This window comes from Crassostrea angulata, chromosome 4 (genome assembly GCF_025612915.1).
Source record: "Crassostrea angulata isolate pt1a10 chromosome 4, ASM2561291v2, whole genome shotgun sequence".
NCBI classification, from domain to species: domain Eukaryota; kingdom Metazoa; phylum Mollusca; class Bivalvia; order Ostreida; family Ostreidae; genus Magallana; species Magallana angulata.
Genome location: NC_069114.1, coordinates 13,835,335 through 13,854,947, shown reverse-complemented (window position 1 = coordinate 13,854,947; position 19,613 = coordinate 13,835,335). Strand labels below are relative to the sequence as shown.

Genomic DNA, 19,613 nt, shown 5'->3' with positions numbered 1-19,613 from the left:
CAGGGAGAAGTAGTAGGTTTGCATATTTACGGCTTCCCCGTCGTTGTAACTTTTTATTAACTGTGGATATTACATTGTATCTTCCAACTTAAAAGAAATTAGTTTCAAAAAGTATTGTTAAAAATATACCGTATCTCAGGGTTTTTTTCCGCTTTGTCAAATTCGCGACGATTTCCGAATGGCGGAAAATAAATCAGCGTAAATTTGATACTAAGTTTTGTTTTTGTAATAGAGTTTTCTCTTTCCTTATAAAGTAAACGGGTAAGATACTGTCCCCGTGCGTTCAGCTTTTTCATTATGCCAGAGCTCTACATACATTATAAAACGAGGTATGCTACTTAAAAACAAATTGTTGGAACTCGAATATCAAGACCCTCGATTAAAATCATCTTCACGCAAGTTCTATGGTCGATACAATGACCTTGTCAGCATGTACAGTGTTTTATTAGGACAAATGCTGACCGACGTTTACCATAATTGTTAGACCATTATTTATACACCGGACTGACTACGGTCTTTTCCGTTTTTCATGATCTTGACAATAAGCACACGGCGGGTGCGACCGAACGGCAGGGAATGCATATTCCTCCTAGGCACTTGATTCGACCTCTTCTTTTAGAGGTCCATGTTGCTCTGCTTTAAAGGACTAAGTGCGGTTTTATGCAATTTTTGCCCCCCAAAATCAAAGTTTTAGAAAGAGCTTTAAAATAAGGTGAAATATAGTTAAAACCATATTGGAAATAAAGGTGTAAAAGGTTATCACCACAGTGACGTCATAATGTAGAAATGACGTCATGAATATTGGATTATTTTGATAAATTGATGTTTTGTAGCAAAATATGGGTGTTTTCCGATGGTTTTTCGACTGGGAAACATCGAGCGCAGGCTTGCTCAAGTACCATATTTTAGTATAATGTGTATAACTATCTGAAGAAAAACATATGTTAAACTCGCACTTGAGCAGACCTGCGCTCTATACTTCCGAATGCAAAATATAGAGCAAAAATGAGAATATTTTCATTTGTTTGCAAATTTGCGGGAATTGGGCCATTTAGGTGACGTCATAGATACACATCGAATGAGCAATGATGACTAAAATTATTATTAAAGATATAGGCATCCTCTATACAATAATTTGTGAAGATTTCATTTTTATACGATACTATTTAAAAATTGGTTGAAATCGGGGGCAGATATTTGACCATACCGCACATAGTCCTTTGTTTTTCACTTAACGATATTTGAGATGGTTGACAGCTTATTATTGTCATTTTTCATTTCATTTCTTTTAGGACTTAGCCCAGATGGTGACTTAATTCTGCATTACTTATAACCTTGGTGTAAACCTTGATTGGGGATCTTTTAATTAATGTTATTAAATGATCAAATCAATAAATAAAACATTAAAATCTTAAATATAAAAGCTGCTAATTGAAAGAAATGTGGGGAGAAACCAAACAGAATTGTAGAATAGGATGCAATAGCAACTGGTCATAAAAACTATATTTTTGTTCCTCCAAAACGAAATAAAAAGTCAAATGAACCATAGAAATTTCCCTGCTCTACTAAATAAGACACAAGAACGGAACCTTTACCTCCATAGTGTAAAATTGTATTACTTGTATATTCATACAATATGTTCCACTGAGTTGTAATTTTTTTTTCTTAACTGTAATGGGCATTTAAAACAGTATCAGAATTTATGGATAACCCTGTAAAAAACATTCCTGGTCCATGCTCCCAGTTGTCCCTGTCAACCCCTTCCCAATTCCTGGTTATGGCTTACCTTAGACTTGCACTCTTCCTATGCTCACCCCTTCAAAGGATTTTGGGTTGCAAGTCGTCAGGCGGACAAACACCTTAACAAAACTGTTTGTATGGCGGATAATTTGCAGCATGGCAGGGTTTCTCAGGTCTTTGATGTAGGCAACTGTCCCAGGACTTGCTCATAGCTTGGTACATATGTAATAGGTGGTCAACTGCTCCCAGGAGCTACCTAACATAGCCATTAGCCCGCTTTAAGGAAAACTTTATTTATCCACTATTCGATTCATTGATTATTATTAACTCATCAATTCGCATACAGAATTCATTGTACCTGTGATATGTGTTGTACCAGAAAATGGGAAAACCTCAAAGCCATAATTGATTTTTTATGAATTTTTTTTTTTATATTTCAAGCCACAGCTTAAAGAATTACCCGATTTTTATTAGGGTCTTCCGTCTTCAGCGGAAGACCCTACTATTATTCGTTTGTTTCTTTTTCACTTTTCTTATTATTCTTTTTATTCTTTTTTTGTCTTACAAATTTTGTGCAGGCGATTTCTCGAAGATGGCTCATTCGATTTTCTTCAAATTTTGAGGGTTGATGTGTCGGTATCTGAAGTTTGTACCACCGTTTCAATTTTTTGATAATCACTTCCGGTCGGAAGTAATCGTCCGTTTACGATTTTTAAAAGTCAATTTTGTCGGCTAGAGATCCAAAAAACGAATAAAGATATAGGGCTGAAATTTTCAGTGAAGATAGACATCCACTTAACCTGTTGCAACATGGTCATAAAATTGTCGACCGTCACTTCCGGTCGTCACCGGAAGGAAAGATAAAAAATCGTTTTTTTCAACTTTTTGCTTGATATAAATTTTTCTAACGGGTTGATAGAGACTCTTTTACTGATTAAGAATATGTAATTTTTTTAAAAATCGATTGATGCGTTCCCGAGATATTAAGCATCAAATTCCTAAAGAGTCCGATTAGCTCAGTCGTTACAGTGGTGGACACTTAGTGTCATATAAGACAATTGTCGGAGAAAAAGAAAATGGTGGTTTAAAGATGGATGATATCTATTTGAAAATGCTTTCTTTTCGACTAAAATTTTTAGCAAAATATTTTTGCACAAGAAAAGAGTTTGTATGGAAATACACTTTTAGTTATTTTTTATCAAGAATTTGTGATTTGAAAGGAGGGGTTGAAATGTTTCTTCTACAGTTGAACAAAAAAGATTTACAATGTTTACCTTGTTTTTATAAAGAAATGTTTAGTGCTTGGTATGCTGTGAAGGACAATATTGAATACAATGAACGTTTAAATGATGTGTTTAATTACTGTTTGTTTTTTAATCCAAAAATTGTCAATCAAAACAAGACATTGTTATGGAAACATTTTATAAAAGCAGGGATCACACATATCAGAGACATTTCTTTTGAAGTGATACCTGGATTTTTACCTGCATCTTTTATTGTAAAAATGATACATGAATGTGATTCTGAAGTTAATGCAAAACATATCAAAGAAGATTACAAAACATTATTATCTATTATTCCAGAAGAATGGAAAAGTGTTGTTCAAAACAATGATTATAGGAAAGAAGTATGGTTACCTACTTTTTTACTCTGTGTTGAAAATACTAATTATGTTTTTTCTTCATGCACTGTAAAAGTCTTTTATAGATTGTTGATTCAAAAATTGTTTAATCCTCCAAAGTCAAATGAATATTGGTTAGAAAAACTTAGAACAAACGATACAAAGATGCTTGATAATAGATGGATTGTACTTAAAGAAAGTGGAAAGCCTCCTGATGTTGTGGAGCTTGATTTTAAAGTTTTTCAGAATGCAATTTTAACGTATGAGAAATTGTACAAAATTGGTAAATCGGATTCCAACAGATCTCCACTGTGTTTATCAGAAAGTGAAGATTTACTTCACATGTTTGTAAAATGCAAAGAAATACAAGATTTTAAAAGTAATTTTATGATATACCATTTAGAGTCATTATTGAAAGATTGTGAAAATAGTGTATACAATGTCTTAGATATCGATGAGATATTATCACAGCTTTTCCCAATCTTATGAAAAATGTTAACACTTTTTTTGTTAATTTTTTTCTGTCCATATGTAGATTCACAATTTATAGAAGGAGACAGCTTATGTTGCAAATTAAAATAACAAAACTGTGCAAGTTTCTGCAAATATTTGCTAAGACATTATATCTATTACAACTATCATTATATGTGTATTGTGAACAACAACAGAAAAGTATTTTTGAAAAAGTTTCTGAAAAACAATCCACTGCTGAAAGAAACAGAAGGAGTATTATTGTTCATTTTTTAACGAGTTTTTATTGTAAACTGTCAAACTATATATAATGCTGTGATAATAATGATGATTGTTGATGTGTAATTTGTATGATTGATCAATATAAGATATAAAAAAAAGACAGGCGACCTGGGTTCAAGCCCTGGGTGCCGAAATTATTTTTTCCTAATTCTTTTGGCGTTGATTAACAATTTAGTCTTAACACTGAAGGATTTTAACTCAATTACTCAAAAATCGGACGGAAGACCCACTCGTTGCTCGCAACGAGAACGATCTAGTTGTGAATATCTTTTGAATTACTTTTCTAAAAATTTTTTTCACTTACTTTGAACAAAAATGATGTGATCGCCATATGAGTATTCTTTACAGAAGCATATAAACAGAAAACCTAACAATAGAAGAGCGTGTTCTAAAGGCTACTTATCTTTGTACAATATGAATGGGTTGACAGTAAATACGACTTCCACAATTGAGTAACCGCAGGACTTGATGTGATACCCGGGGTGGACCAAATAGAATACCTTAATGCACAATCCAGCAAGCTATAGAAACCCTTTCTTTAATTCTGTGTTTCAAAATGTAAAAATTCATTTTTTAACAAATTTACAAATGGCCTAGACCTTTGACCTTTTTGTCATTTTGTTTAGCCAAGGTAGACGGTTCTATCCCAAGTCTCCATGAAAAATAATAACAAGTTGGAAGTGATTTTATAAATTTTTTTAAACATTTCAGGGGCAATAAGTGCTAGAAGGGGGCTTCTGATCCTTTCGGTATAAATAGATTGTAAAACCTCTAATTGTACTGACAACATTGGTAAAAACTTTAAGTCTCTATCTCTTATTGTTTAAGAGGAGTAACAATAACAAGCATTTCAAGTTCTGGGAGGTTTTAGACACAGAGTCATTTGGTACCATATCTTTTAAATACCAATTACATTAAATCAAAATTGTTTGGATAACCCTAATAACAAAAAGTCACCCCGAGATAAATAGAAAAAAAAAGAAGAATAAAAACATAAAAATATCAAAAGGTTTTTCAACTGGAACGTGGAAAGACCTTATAAGAATACATAGTTTGAAATGTCAAAATTATTCAACTAAAACAGAATTGTTTGGTTATAAGAACAACGGTGCGCGATCTGATAGAAGAATAAACAGAAGTTACAAATTGTTATTTTATGTTCTTGCATTTTTAAATTAACTATATCAATCTTTTAAAATAATTCACTATAGAAAAGCCAATATTGAAAGTGCTTCTTCTGGTTTAGAAATGCAAGTTTAAGAATTGAAAAGTTTCTAGGTAGTTTCATATTTGAGGACATAAAGTCTTTGACAGATTACTCATTGTTTCCTATCCACAGTGTAGAATTAGAAACAGACATGGAAGATGGATATCTTATTTCGTCCTGTGTGAGTTTATACTTCACTCATCCTCAATCCGATCCCTGAGGATATGTGACCATGTTTCATTTCACTTAAGATTATGTAAGAACGAGAACCGCACACTACATCAAAGAACACACATTTTTTTACAAGACGTTGACCACGGTGGACAACCCTTTAGGTATCTAGAAGAAGATAAAATCATCAGTTCAGGAGAAGAATCATTCGTTTTGTTAATCACACATACATGTACATCAATGTTACCGTTCTGACTGACTTTGAATGGTCAGAAAACTACCTGGACTGACCGTCCTCCTGGTACTCCTACTCAAGGATGCCGTCATCGTGAGGTAAGTTGATATATTTCTTATTCATTCTCCATCAACGTAACAAGTAGTGCAAGTTCTGCTTAACAAAATCAATAAGGTACCGATGGAGCTGCACTGAATACATGTAACAAAGATGCATTATCAGACGTGTCCATAGAAAAAGTAGCTAATCGATTTATTCGTAAAGTTAGTGAAAAAACGCATCACCACTGTCTGTCAAGCATGCATCATTTGCTTATGAAGAGACATTACTATTTAAATGTTTATTATTATATTTTATTTTAATGTCACCCGCTTGCATACAAACAAAAATGTTTCGTTAATTCCTTCCAAAACTTCTATTGGTTTATCTTTTATATAAAATAAATTTACTCCGGTAACAGTACTTGTTTAGATCAACGATTTCTCCCAATTTCTGTCTGATCGAATTTTCTTCTTATTTCAATAATATACCAACATCATATTAGCACTGTCTCTGTTAGACAAGATGTTTTTTCGGGTCCCTGATCACGTTGTCTATTAAACTAAAGTCATACATAGCTCTATGTATTATTTCCATTAATGAAACAACATTGATGACTTTTTTTCTTTTCCCCCTATTTTTCCTAAGTTTAACATACTTTCATAGACTGTAGTATTCTTGCTTTTGATGTTTTTCCTTTATTTTTTCACGAAGTTCATCGTTATTTCAACAGGTTTTGACATATCAAAATGTTTTTGAAGCTTAGAAAGTTTGCTATCACAACATGTGGGGTTGTTCTACATTTGTATTGCTGCATAATGTATCTTTCGTTTATGTTGTTCATAAATTCCTCCTTTAACTCAGAGTATTCTTTAGCTGTCTTCTCCTAGATCTTTCTGCTGTGGGTGAAGTTTTCAAGTCGTGACCATTGTGCTATATATATAAACACACAAATATGAACTCAAATCTTTCTTATTTTACTTGGAAAAAAGTAATAATGCTGATCATTTTGATGCATTTGTTTTTATTTTAACAAGGGTAAACAGTTCTTAAGTCAATGTAAATCCGAATATTTAGCATTCCCGGACCATCCACTCTAGAATCTAAAAGAGAAATAATCAATTAAAAACTTGGTTTTATTTTTTAGATTTTTAATTCTTCTTGAAAGTCTTTAAAGTGTTTGTGTCTGGTCACAATGCAAGAATCACAATGCTGAAGTACTTATTTTACATACCTAGGCTTGCTCTATTGATTCTTCTGCCTCTTTTCGATCCTCAGCAATGTTCGATAACTCTAAATTATCCGGAATTCTGTTTTATTTCTTTCATAATTGTGACTTTTGTATAGTATAGACCAAAATAATAAGTCTTCTTGTGTTAGTTTCATGATAGGTGTTTCAACGAACTGTTGGCTTAAGAGTTGTACGGAGACCTACTACACAGAGGTATTAGTACATGTATATGGGTTCAAGCCATCAACGCACCGGTATCACTTTTTTTTTAATTGATCTAAATATTTATTCTATTATATCCATCGTGGCCAAAATTGCAATAGTTTCGTAAAATACATGAATACCACCAATAAATATCTATTTATTTCATTTATAGAGTTTGGGGGATAGGTAATATTTTTATGAAGAAAATAATACTTTGAGGCTGAGGATCGGAGAACCTTAATCTAGAATGTGTTTAATTCATTTTCAACATTGATGCTTATGATCTTTATTTTAGGTTCTTCAAATGCTTTACCAAAATTTTCATATCGGTTATCGAGTTAAAGCAAAACGAAATCAAAACGACACTGTTTTGTTTAAAACAAGAGCAACTTTCATGCATATTTCACTTTTTCAATATTTTTGGCAAATTAAGTACTCTACCTGAAAAGCTCCCTCAGTGCGTTTCTGTCACAAGACCTTGAGAATTTCGGCATAATCAGAAACCTTAATTTAAAGTGAAGCATTTCTTAAATCTTGAATACATTTTTATCAACCATGACTGACGAATGATTATTAGAAATTTCATCTTGTATTGGAATCTAAATAAATTGTCTAAGTTTAAAGACTCAAATAACATGATATAAGATACTAAGTCTACCTGAATTCTTATTTTTGATTTTGTCACTTGCTTGTACATCTCTAGAAAAAAGAACGTTAAAACTTTGGCAAAAAGTTTAAAAATTTGATACTTTTCCAAAAAAGGTGTTTAGCGTCCATCAAAAGGTGACATCTAATGTTCAAATAAAAATCAAATGTTGTGATGTCAGAGTAAACTTATAATAAGGAAGAGAGTTTGTCAGTACAAGTACTATGAAAGTATTTGCTTTTAATCAATTGTAGACAAAAAATAAAAAATGATATTTTTTCATAAATGCCGCACGTTTCAAATCTAACTAGAAAACATTGAGATAGTGACAAAGGGCCCCGCTTAAATTATGCACAATAAATTTATTTTGACCTTCACCTATAACTTTAATATTTTCCAGCTGGCATAGAACTTCTAATTCAACTTTAAGATCAGTGCACGCGATTAACCAAAATTTAAAATTGTGTTTAAGTCAAGCCAAATAGGGCTAAGTGAAGAGTATATACATGCTCGTAAATAGATTTTTTGTGTTATCCTTTATGACCTTGACACTCGACCAACACACATCATTCAAGGTCACTGTATTCCCTTTGATCAAAGGCACCTTATGGGCGATGTATGGGCCAGATTGGAGCAAAGAGAAAGAAAATATGCTCCAAACACGGATTTTGCATATAATTCTGCTATGATCGTTACTTTTGACCTTGAAAAACGATTCATGGTCACTACACACCTTTTACTCAAAATCTCTGGTAATGTGCAGCATGGGCCAAATATGCTAAAAGGAAAGTATATACATGTATATTTAGGCTCTGTAAAAAGGATTTTTACGTGGTCCGATGTGACATTAACCCTTGACCAATATACTTTACCCCAGCCACTCCGTGAGTGAAGTATGACCCAAATTAAATCAAAATAAAATAAAACAGATAAAATATGCCCCGGACCAGGATTTATTATGTAATTTTTCTATGACCTTTTCTATTGACCTTAACATCAGGCCTAGAAATTTGGTTCGAGGTCACTGCACACTCTTTACTCAAAGGCACTTGTGTGTGAAGTATGAGCCAGATTAGGCGATGGGTAGAGAAACATGTTCCGGACAAGCGTTCTCGTATGGACAAACGGACAGACAGATAGGTGGACGGACGGACGAACAGACTGATCACTATTGGGCGCCAGCAGAGCGGGGCACTAATAATCGAGCTGGTGGAGAGAAAAATAAGATAAAAGATTAAACAGCATGATGCGACGAAATTCTTTTTGTAGACGATAATTCTTATACCTTTTTGTATGGTCATTTTCAGATAACCCTGTGTGTCTGTTTGTTGTTCCACTGAAGGTGTCCTAAGTCAAAAAGTAACCATAAGTATCATATACTTCTATTTACATCTAAACACTCCCCATCTCAGTTACCTATTTCCATTCAAAGTGCAAAATTAACGATTGTATATACAAATTCAGTCCCTATAGATTCCTTATTGATTTCTTACCACTTCTTCTGTAGTTGAAGATCTCCTTGGAAAAAAATAAATCTATTTAAAATCAATGGCTTTTTACATTTAAACAACAGGAAGATTTTTTTTTTCTATTAGCATAAATATTTTTGAAAGCAGAGTCTGGAACTTATGTTGAAATATAATTCAAAAATCACCTGTACATTTGACTTCATTGCCATTATAGTACGTTATTATATCATACAAACGCTCTCCACTGTAATTGTGCACAGGTCCATCGTAAGTCCAAATCTATAACTTTTTTTATGATTATAAAAGATTTTAAAAAATACTGTTGTAGTTGTAGTTTAATGATTCAGACACACATATACTGAATACAGCTCGACTGAATAAAGACAATATCTCCAAAATCATCCTTATCGCTACCACAAAGTTGGGACAAGACCTCCCCCCCCCCCCCCCTTGCGAAAAACCACACATGGTCTTCTAAACCTTTCAATTTTTAACAAAACCTTGTGCTTTATTTTTAATTATAAAACTTCTATTTATAACAGATTTAGATTGTTTTATTATCTTTTTTGCACAACAAAATCATTTTAATATTTAAAAAAAGTATAGATACATGTATAGTTACATACATTATACCGCGAAAAACAACTACTCATCTTGGACACTGTACGTGGAGTTATTGGTACAATAAGGGTACCCTTTTGGCAGCTATCCGCCTGCCCGCCATTTTCACTATTTCAATAACCTGATTTTTCCTTTGAAAACCTGGTTAAAAATTCTCTTAAAATTCTTACATGTAGTATTCGGAAGCAATGAAGCTACATTGGGCCCCACGGTGGTTTCCAAACTCCATACCGCTCAAAATATATTCATCCCTCAGAAAATTTGTTGATCCGTCTCATTTCTAGAAAAGAGTACGACTTTACTTATATTCCAGTTTAGATTACGTGTCAATTTTTTTTTTAGAGAAATAAGATATTAGGCATTACTTTTTAACCCTTATCGTATAATACTGGGAGAATTTAATTACAGAAATTAGCGCATTTGTCACCTCGGCAAAGATTTTAATATACATGAACCTCTTCCTGTTATTATGTTTATTTCCGTCCATTCCGGTGATTACGACATGTCTGTTCCCGCATCAAGGCAGTTGCCATATAAGGTCATGTCAAAATTTGACAAACTTGTATACTTTACATTTATCAATGTATCATGTCAGATGTGTTATTGCCGATTCTGAAGATACAAATGTAGAAACTACGGATTGAAAGTTTTCAAAGTTGAAGGTTTTATTACCTAATGAAAACAACAAAGCTACAAAATGTGCATCATACGAGGGAACTGGGTCAAATCTTAAATTTGTTTTAACCCGAGTTTTATAGATTACACGATCAGAATTAAATACTTTTATACTCAGACTCACACACCAACATAATCGCATATCCAGATTTACAAGTTTACATTTCTGGATTTTTTAACACAATTACCCTCCATACATTTCTTCAGAAGTTTTTGGACAGATGCATCTTATGAATATTATTCTCCTTCCACGAATTTATATACACATTAAATTTGTTGTTATAACTAGACGATTTTTAAATAAATTCGTGGAAAGACATTTTGAAAAAAAGGTGGATTGAATTTTGCAATAATATAACTTCTTGTAACAAAGAAATTTAAATAGAAAATTAAAAATGATAATTTTACATGCATAAATCAATATCGCAGTGTTGAAAGCTTTTAAATCCAAATGATCATTAATTTAGCAGAATTTCAGAGAAAATATCGCATTGTTCATAAGTTTATAAATTAAATTATGGACCATTACTGAATCAGTAAATCCTTGAAAACAAACATTTGGTATTTTCAATATTAATTATCAAACATAAGTTACTTAATTATTTAGACAACACAATAAGGATAATAATTCATACTTACCCTATTATAGCAGTATCCATAATAGATAGCGTAGTATCGTTTGTAGTAGGTCGAGTTATACATCGTGTAGTTGTCATTAGTGTGGTAGTGGTAACCACACTGGTGTGCTTCCACTGGGGTAACACTTACATACAGAAGTACGAGGACACCAGCAAATAGAAGCAGGTTTATCTGGAATAAGCCAATCAGAAATGGAAAATCAGCAAAAGAGTAGAGAGAAGTCGCTGTATTTTAGGAGGAAGATGTGCTTGCGAACCGCAAGAAAATTTCTCGCACGCTAATAAAAGTTGGTAACAGTATACAATTTTACGATTGAGTTAACGGTTTACACGTCCAAAATGTTAAATGAAAGCAATACCGGTACATGTATTATTATTCAAACCTGTGCTGACGCCATCGTTCAATTTCTCTCTTTATATTCTACAACATCGATTCATATTTTTAATGAACAATAATTATTGCTGTATTCTCAATGCAACATTGAAAAGTATTAGACAAATAAAAAATCTAAATTATAAATAAAACTAGATCGTTCTCGTTGCGAGCAACGAGTGGGCCTTCCGTCCGATTTTTGAGTAAATGAGATAAAATCCTTCACTTTTAAAACTAAATTGTTTATCAACGCAAAAAATTAGGACAACAATTTCGGCACCCGAAACTTGAACCCCGGTCGCCTGGGCACATGTCCACGACTCTAACGACTGAGCTACTCGGACTCTCGGTTCAGGACTTTGATGCTAAATATCTCGGGAACACATCAATCGATTTCAAAACAAATTACGTATTCTGAGTTAGTAGAAGAGTCGCTATCAACCCGTTATAAAAATACATAAATATAAAGCAAAAAGATGAAAAAATTCGATTTTATCTTTCCTTCAAGTGACGACCGGAAGTGACGGCGGACGTTTTATGACCATGTTGCAACAGGTAAAATTGATGTCTATCCTCACTGAAAATTTCAGCAATATATCTTTATTCGTTTTTTGGATCTCTAGCCGACAAAATTGATTTTTAAAAATCGTAAACGGACGATAACTTCCGACCGGAAATAACTATTAAAAAATTGAAACGGCGGTACAAACTTCAGATGCCGATACATCAACCCTTAAAATTTGAAGAAAATCGAATGAGCCATCTTCGAGAAATCGCCTGAACAAAATTTGTAAGACAAAAAAGAATAAAAACTAGAGCAAAGCTTGTTGCAAAGCAACGAGTGGGTCTTCCGTTCATGTCGGAAGTAAAGCTGGAAGTTCCTGTAAGAAGCAGAGCTCTTAAACCAATAACAAGAGAAACTAAAATAAAAAAGATGAAAAAATCGAATCATTCCTGGTACGACTTAACAGAATCCGAATGATTTTAAGTACGACTTAACAAAAACCTTTCCGATTTCAAGAACGACTTAACAAAAAAAATCCGAATGTGTTACAGTGCGACTTAACTATTAATTTTTAGGTACAAGTTAATTTAACCAAGAACTTGATACTACTTTCTTAACCAAATAAGCGGAATCAAAATTTCCGGAAAAACCAATTTTTAAACCCCGATATCTCTGTAATGCATCGTCCGATTTTAAAACGGCTTTCAGTGTTAGATACAGCTTAATAAGCTCTACAAAACACATATACATTTTTGATTAAATCAGAAATTTCATTTTTTCGAAAAATTTGTTTTCCTTCCGGTTTTGACCGGAAGTGATAGATTTTCATTTCCAGCCTTATTACAGAGGTAAATCGATCAAATCATATCCATTCAAAATTTCAAGTCTCTATCTTAAAGCGTTTTTGAGAAAAGTCCGGGACAAAATGACTTTTTGAAATTTTTAAAAATGACGTCACGTCAAAACAGAGGTGACGTTCTCTTTCAACCTTATAACATTTTTGAGGGACGCCAATTTGCAAAAATCTCCGAAAATTTCATCAAAATCGGTTAAAAACCTTTTGAGTTATGAGGCAAAAAAGGAGTCAGAAGAAAAGAAAAAGAATAATAATAATAACTAGAGCAAAGCTCGTTGCAAAGCAACGAGTGGGTCTTCCGTTAATGTCGGAAGTAAAGCTGGAAGTTCCTGTAAGAAGCAGAGCTCTTAAACCAATAACAAGAGTAACTAAAATAAAAAGATAAAAAAATCGAATTATTCCTGGTACGACTTAACAAAATACGAATGATTTTAAGTACGACTTAACAAAAACCTTTCCGATTTCAAGAACGACTTAACAAAAAAAATCCGAATGTGTTACTGTACGACTTAACAATTATTTTTTGTACGAGTTAATTTTACTTTGAACATTACGCTATTTTTTAAACCAAGGACGCGGAATCAAAATATCCGGAAAAATCAATTTTTAAACCCCGATATCTCTGTAATGCATCGTCCGATTTTAATACGGCTTTCAGTGTTAGATTCAGCTTATTTAGCTCTACAAAATACATATACGTTTTTTATTTGATCAGAAAATTCATTTTTTCGAAAAATTTGATTTACTTCCAGTTTCGACCGGAAGTGACGGATTTTCATTTCCAGCCTTATTACAGAGGTAAAACGATCAATATATAAGCTCTAAAAATTTCAACTTTCTATCTTGAATCGTTTTTGAAAAAAGCCGCGGACAAAATGACTTTTTGAAAATTTTAAAAATGACGTAACGTAAAAACGGAAGTGACGTTGCTATAGAAACTTTAACATCTTTGAGCCATTATAATTTCACATTATCTCTGAAAGTTTCATAAAAATCGGTCAAAAACTTTTTGAGTTATGAAGCCGAAAAGAAGTCAGAAAAAAAAAGAAAAAGTATAATAATAACTAGAGCAAAGCTCGTTGCAAAGCAACGAGTGGGTCTTCCGTTTATGTCGGAAGTAAAGCTGGAAGTTCCTGTAAGAAGCAGAGCTCTTTGACTAACAACAAGAGTAACTAAAATAAAAAAATGAAAAAAATCGAATTATTCCTGGTACGACTTAACAAAATACGAATGATTTTAAGTACGACTTAACAAAAACTTTTCCGATTTCAAGAACGACTTAACAAAAAAAATCCGAATGTTTTAAGTACAACTTAACAATTATTTTTGATACGAGTTAACTTTACGATAAACATTATGCTATTTTTTAAACCAAGGACGCAGAATCAAAATTTCCGGAAAAATCAATTTTTAAACACCGATATCTCTGTAATGCATCGTCCGATTTTAAAACGGATTTCAGTGTTATAATCAGCTTAATAAGCTCTACAAAACACATATTCGTTTTTGATTTGATCAGAAAACTCATTTTTTCGAAAAATTTGTTTCACTTACGGTTTCGACCGGAAGTGACAGATTTTCATTTCGAGCCTTATTACAGAGGTAAATCGACCAAATCATAACCATTGAAAATTTCAAGCCTCTATCTTAAAGCGTTTTTGAGAAACGCCGCGGACAAAATGACTTTTTGAAAATTTTAAAAATGACGTAACGTAAAAACGGTAGTGACGTTGTCATAAATACTTTAACATCTTTGAGGGAAAATATTTTCACATTGTCTCTGAAAATTTCATCAAAATCGGTTGGAAACTTTTTGAGTAATAAAGCCGAGAAGGAGTCAGAAAAAAAAAGAAAAAGTATAATAATAATAAAAAGAAACCGAAGAATAACAAGAGGGTCTTCCGTTGAAAACGGAAGACCCTAAAAAGAAACCGAAGAATAATAAGAGGGTCTTCCGTTGAAAACGGAAGACCCTAACTAGACACGATCTCGTTGCGAGCAACGAGGAGGTCTTCCGTCCGATTTTTAGAAGAGGAAATGACTTTGCCTTTTATCTTCATCAACGAAACATATCAGGAAATGCAGATGTCATCTAAAAGAGCGATGGATGAAGGATTATACACCCCGTTGGATCCCCAATTTAGGGACCAGCCACATTTTATTTCATATCAAATAAGAGGTCTCTTGATTTCGATACATTTTGTGTAAAAAGTTATTTGTAACCGTTCTTGATTTATCTGGAAGAGATCGTGGGAACTGATAACAAACAAGTTTTGGTTGCAGATTGTTAATTAGCGTATTTTGTTCAATATTGCTCCTTAAAATTGCTTTTTTTTAATTTTGGGACGTTGATGATAAGTTCGGACTTTTGACCCCTTAAAATCCCTTATTACATAACATAGGAGTAAACAATTTTCATGTATAGGTACATAACATTTCGATTAACATAATTGCTTCCGTAATGTATTACAAAATTTTTCACAATTAAAGGTTATGATTAAAAGACTTTAGAACTCTATCGGCTCCTAATTTGAATAGCCAGCCCCTTTTTCGTGATATAAAAAGAAAGCTCTTGTCATTTTAAACACATTTTGTTCAACAAGTATGCAGAAATTATGTACCGTTCTCAAGATGTCTGGAAGAGATCGTTTTAAGGGCCGACCCTATAACTCCTTTTAGGGACCGGATAACAAAAAAAATTATGGTTGCAAATTGTTAACGACATTATTTGGAGCATCTTTTGTTCAACATTGCTTTTCAAAATTTCTCTCCATTTTCAGATATATAAGATCAAAATTTCGGACTGCTGGCCCCTTAAAATCCCTAAATACGTAACAAAGGAGTAAACAACTGTCATGTATAGGTACATAACGTTAAGATGAACATAATTGCTTCTATAAAGTATAACAAAATATTTCACATTAAAAAGATATTATTAGAATACTTTAGAGCCCTTTCGGCCCTTAATTTAAAGGGCCAGCCCCTTTGCCCTAATGTCAAATGAAAGTTCTTGACTTTTTAAAGTTTTTTTGTGCTATAAGTCTTAACAAAATACTTTTGAGAAAAAAGATATTCAAAGAAAACCACAAAAAAATCATGACGCTTTTTATCTCAATTTTTAAGCGCAGACGAGCTTCGGTGTTTTTCGTCACAGAACAATGAAAATGCTTCTGTCATATCCACAAACATAGGTCTACACACCCTGAAAATTTGAATCAAATATCTGTTTTCGTTTAGGAGAAAAACACCGGACAAGCCGACCCTCTAAAAATCGTAAAAACGTCAATATCTCTAAAACGGAAATGACGTCATCAATGTAAAAAATTTCCAATAAGGTTCAGATCAACATCTGTTAGTTCTGAAAGTTTCATTAAAATCAGCCAAGCCGTTCCCGAGAACTCGCGTGCACAAAAATGCGTAAGAAAAAAAAAGAATAATAATAAGGGAAACAGAAACAAAGCAATAACAAGAAGGTCTTCCGTTGGAAACGGAAGACCTTAATAACTAGAGCAAAGCTCGTTGCAAAGCAACGAGTGGGTCTTCCGTTAATGTCGGAAGTGAAGCTGGAAGTTCCTGTAAGAAGCAGAGCTCTTCACCAATAACAAGTGTAATTTAAATAAAAAGATGAAAAAATCGAATTATTCCTGGTACGACTTAACAAAATCCGAATAATTTTAAGTACGAATTAACAAAAACCTATCTGATTTCAAGAACAACTTAACCAAAAAAATACCGAATGTGTTCAAGTACGACTTAACAATTATTTTTGGTACGAGTTAATTTTACTTTGAACATTACGCTATTTTTCAAACCAAGGATGCGGAATCAAAATTTCCGGAAAAATCAATTTTTTAACCCCGATATCTCTGTAATGCATCGTCCGATTTTCAAACGAATTTCAAATTTGAATTAACCATGGCAAGTTCTATAAGACTGTGGTATTGTCTTATTTTGATCAAAAAAATGAAAATTTACAAAAATTGGAACTACTTCCGGTTTTGAGCAAAATCGGTGAATAAAGTTTTAAACCCCCCAGTACATCATAGAATTGATACATCTATCATCAGTTAACATTTCGAAGCGATATCTTTAAAGTTTTTGGAGATATCCTCCGGACAAAATCACTTTTTCAAAAATTAAAAATGGCCGTCAAACTTGAACGGAAGTGACGTAAATGCTGAAACTTTACAATCGTTGAGGCATGATAACTTTACAAAAGCTCTGAAAATTTTATGGAAATCGGATGAAAACATTTTGAGATATAAAGCCGAGTATGAGTCAGAAAAAAAATAAAAAATAAAATAATAATAAAAAGAAACCGAAGAAAAACAAGAGGGTCTTCCGTTGGAAACGGAAGACCCTAAAAAGAAACCGAAGAATAACAAGAGGGTCTTCCGTTGGAAACGGAAGACCCTAATAATTATTAGAAAAGTGAAAAAGAAACAATAGAATAATAGTAGGGTTTTCCGCTGAAGACGGAAGACCCTAATTATCGTAAACATGATTAATTAATTAATTTTTTTCGGAAATTATCAGTTATAGTTTGTTTGAATATGTTACGATGATCAAAACTTAGTTTCGTCAAAACATTAACATTTACCTACTTACCTTCAGTGTTGAGTTTTGGCGGTGATGAAAACATCGAGTTCGGTCATTATATAATCAAATGGGATGTTCTGTAAAATCATACCTACACCCAAAACGGACATCCATGAAAGCTTAAGGTAGCACTACAACATGTTTCGTTGAGCACTCCGGTTTCATTAACAATACGGACATCAATATGATGAGTTTTACAAAATGTCAACTTCCTTTTTGAATATGTTTAAGAAAACTAGCAACTAGTATTTGCGTTACTAATATTTGCATAGTACATCTGTATAATTCATGAACCAAAAAAATGTATTTGTCCATTTTTCATTTGAAATTTTGGGATACATCTATATGTTTATAAATCCAATTATAAGCATTCACTAATTTCTTTGTTTTTCTTCGTTTGATAAAAAAAACACTCTCACTGATTTTTCAACGGTGTTTTGAAGAAATTTTAAAGCATTTCAGGTGATTAAGTAAGGTCACTCATGTGACCTTTTGGCATTCGTCTTCGGACGTATACATGTGTTGTATTAAGTTGCCCGCCGTTCGTTAACATTTAAATTGTTTAGCTTCTTTGAAAGAAATGGACCAATTTTTACTAAACTTGGTGTGCTACCTATGTGGAGAAAGAGGAATCTATACTACTTTATCAAAATAATAGACTCGAATTTTTGGGCTTTAATACCTAGAAATCGGAAAAGTACTGTCTTTTGTTTTATGTATTGTTAACATCATTGGTACTTGGAGATTACCAATTTGTTTTTATTGTTTTCTCAATCAGGCTTCGATAATTAATAATTAAAGAAAATTCCATTTAAAAATCCGGAAATCGTCCGAATTTTTTGGATTTTACTATCTTGCAAATGCGCATCACAACCACGCTAAATCACGAGATGCTCTTTAGTTTATGTTTCCATAATATCACATTTGTATGGATAAACTCAAAAACGATGATACAAATACGTGTAAATTTTCATTAAAATTTGCTATATATTCTGTTTATGAAAGGAAATACGTGAGATAACTCTAACTCAGTGCAATATGAAAAATTCCGAGAGTTCTGAATGTCAACTTCGTGTGCAAATTTGAGGTATCTATTTCGCAAATGCCCGACATAATATGCAATGTCAACCCGTGCACGCACTGGTCAAAGTCTATTGTAGATTGTAAAATTCATGATCCCCACTATAAGGAGCTGAGATTTTTGATCAACATTGTTAAAGCTGTTGTATTGGTATTCAGCAAGCGTATTATCTGTTCCTGTGTATTGAACTGAAAACTACAATACATGTTTTTGATAAACAAAATATTTTATATCAGAAGTTGTGAAGTAAATGGCCCCATGATCAGAGGTTCTTGTGTTTGAGTAAAGCTTTCCACTTTTATGTTATGCTCTGAATATGTAGATATTCTTTGAAAACATCGTTTTCAATTATCGGTCACTTTACAGACAAACTCTGTGCACGGTTAGAAAAAGAGGGAAATCTTTCATTAGAATTGTATGGAAACATGGTCAGAAGTTCTATAGTTAGGATGGGTTTCACAAAATATACAGTAATTGGGCATTTATCTTCTTTACTACTGGACATACTAATCTCTCTCTCTCTCTCTCTCTCTCTCTCTCTCTCTCTCTCTCTCTCTCTCTGTGCCACAACTGGTCCCACCAGTTCCTCTTCACTTTCCAAGGATAGAAACAAATAGAAGGTATAAACTTTAAAGTTATACAAAATTGAAAAGACAACATTCTTTAAAACTATTAATATCAAAATAAGCAGAAGTTGCCTCCCTTTACCTGTATATGCTTTCTTTTTCTTGGACATCGAACAGCGTCCCGATTTTTGAGTACTTGTTACAGAAGTTTGAGCAACTTTATTGCAAATAAAAACAACTCAACTGAAAGCAGAATGTTGCAATTGCCCACCTTTTCCTGGCAGCATTTGATGATGTCTTGTGAGAAGTGGGGGATCTGTTTGAGATACAAGTCCTTACCCCACATGGCTTGGATCAACATCTGAGCAAGCTCCATTGCCGCT

The 19,613-nt window shown here is 33.0% G+C and overlaps 1 protein-coding gene across 1 annotated transcript; it reads right to left on the bottom strand.

The window, feature by feature from the left end:
* Positions 1 to 7,827: 7,827 nt before the first annotated feature.
* Positions 7,828 to 19,606, bottom strand: LOC128182080 (uncharacterized). The gene is made up of 6 exons (XM_052850698.1): positions 19,502 to 19,606; positions 11,252 to 11,422; positions 9,515 to 9,595; positions 9,341 to 9,382; positions 9,133 to 9,194; positions 7,828 to 7,900 (listed from the first exon to the last, which is right to left on the bottom strand). The coding sequence occupies exons 1-6, from the start codon at positions 19,604 to 19,606 to the stop codon at positions 7,828 to 7,830; spliced, it is 534 nt and encodes a 177-aa protein (XP_052706658.1).
* Between the last annotated feature and the right edge of the window lie 7 nt (positions 19,607 to 19,613).

Coding starts and splice junctions, on each gene's coding strand:
- LOC128182080 (XM_052850698.1), bottom strand. CDS start 19,606: ATGGAGCTTGCTCAGATGTTGATCCAAGCCATGTGGGGTAAGGACTTG. Junction 9,596..11,251: donor ATGGATACTGCTATAATAGG/GTAAGTATGAAT, acceptor AAAAAGTTATAG/ATTTGGACTTACGATGGACC. Junction 9,195..9,340: donor CTTCAACTACAGAAGAAGTG/GTAAGAAATCAA, acceptor TTTTTGACTTAG/GACACCTTCAGTGGAACAAC.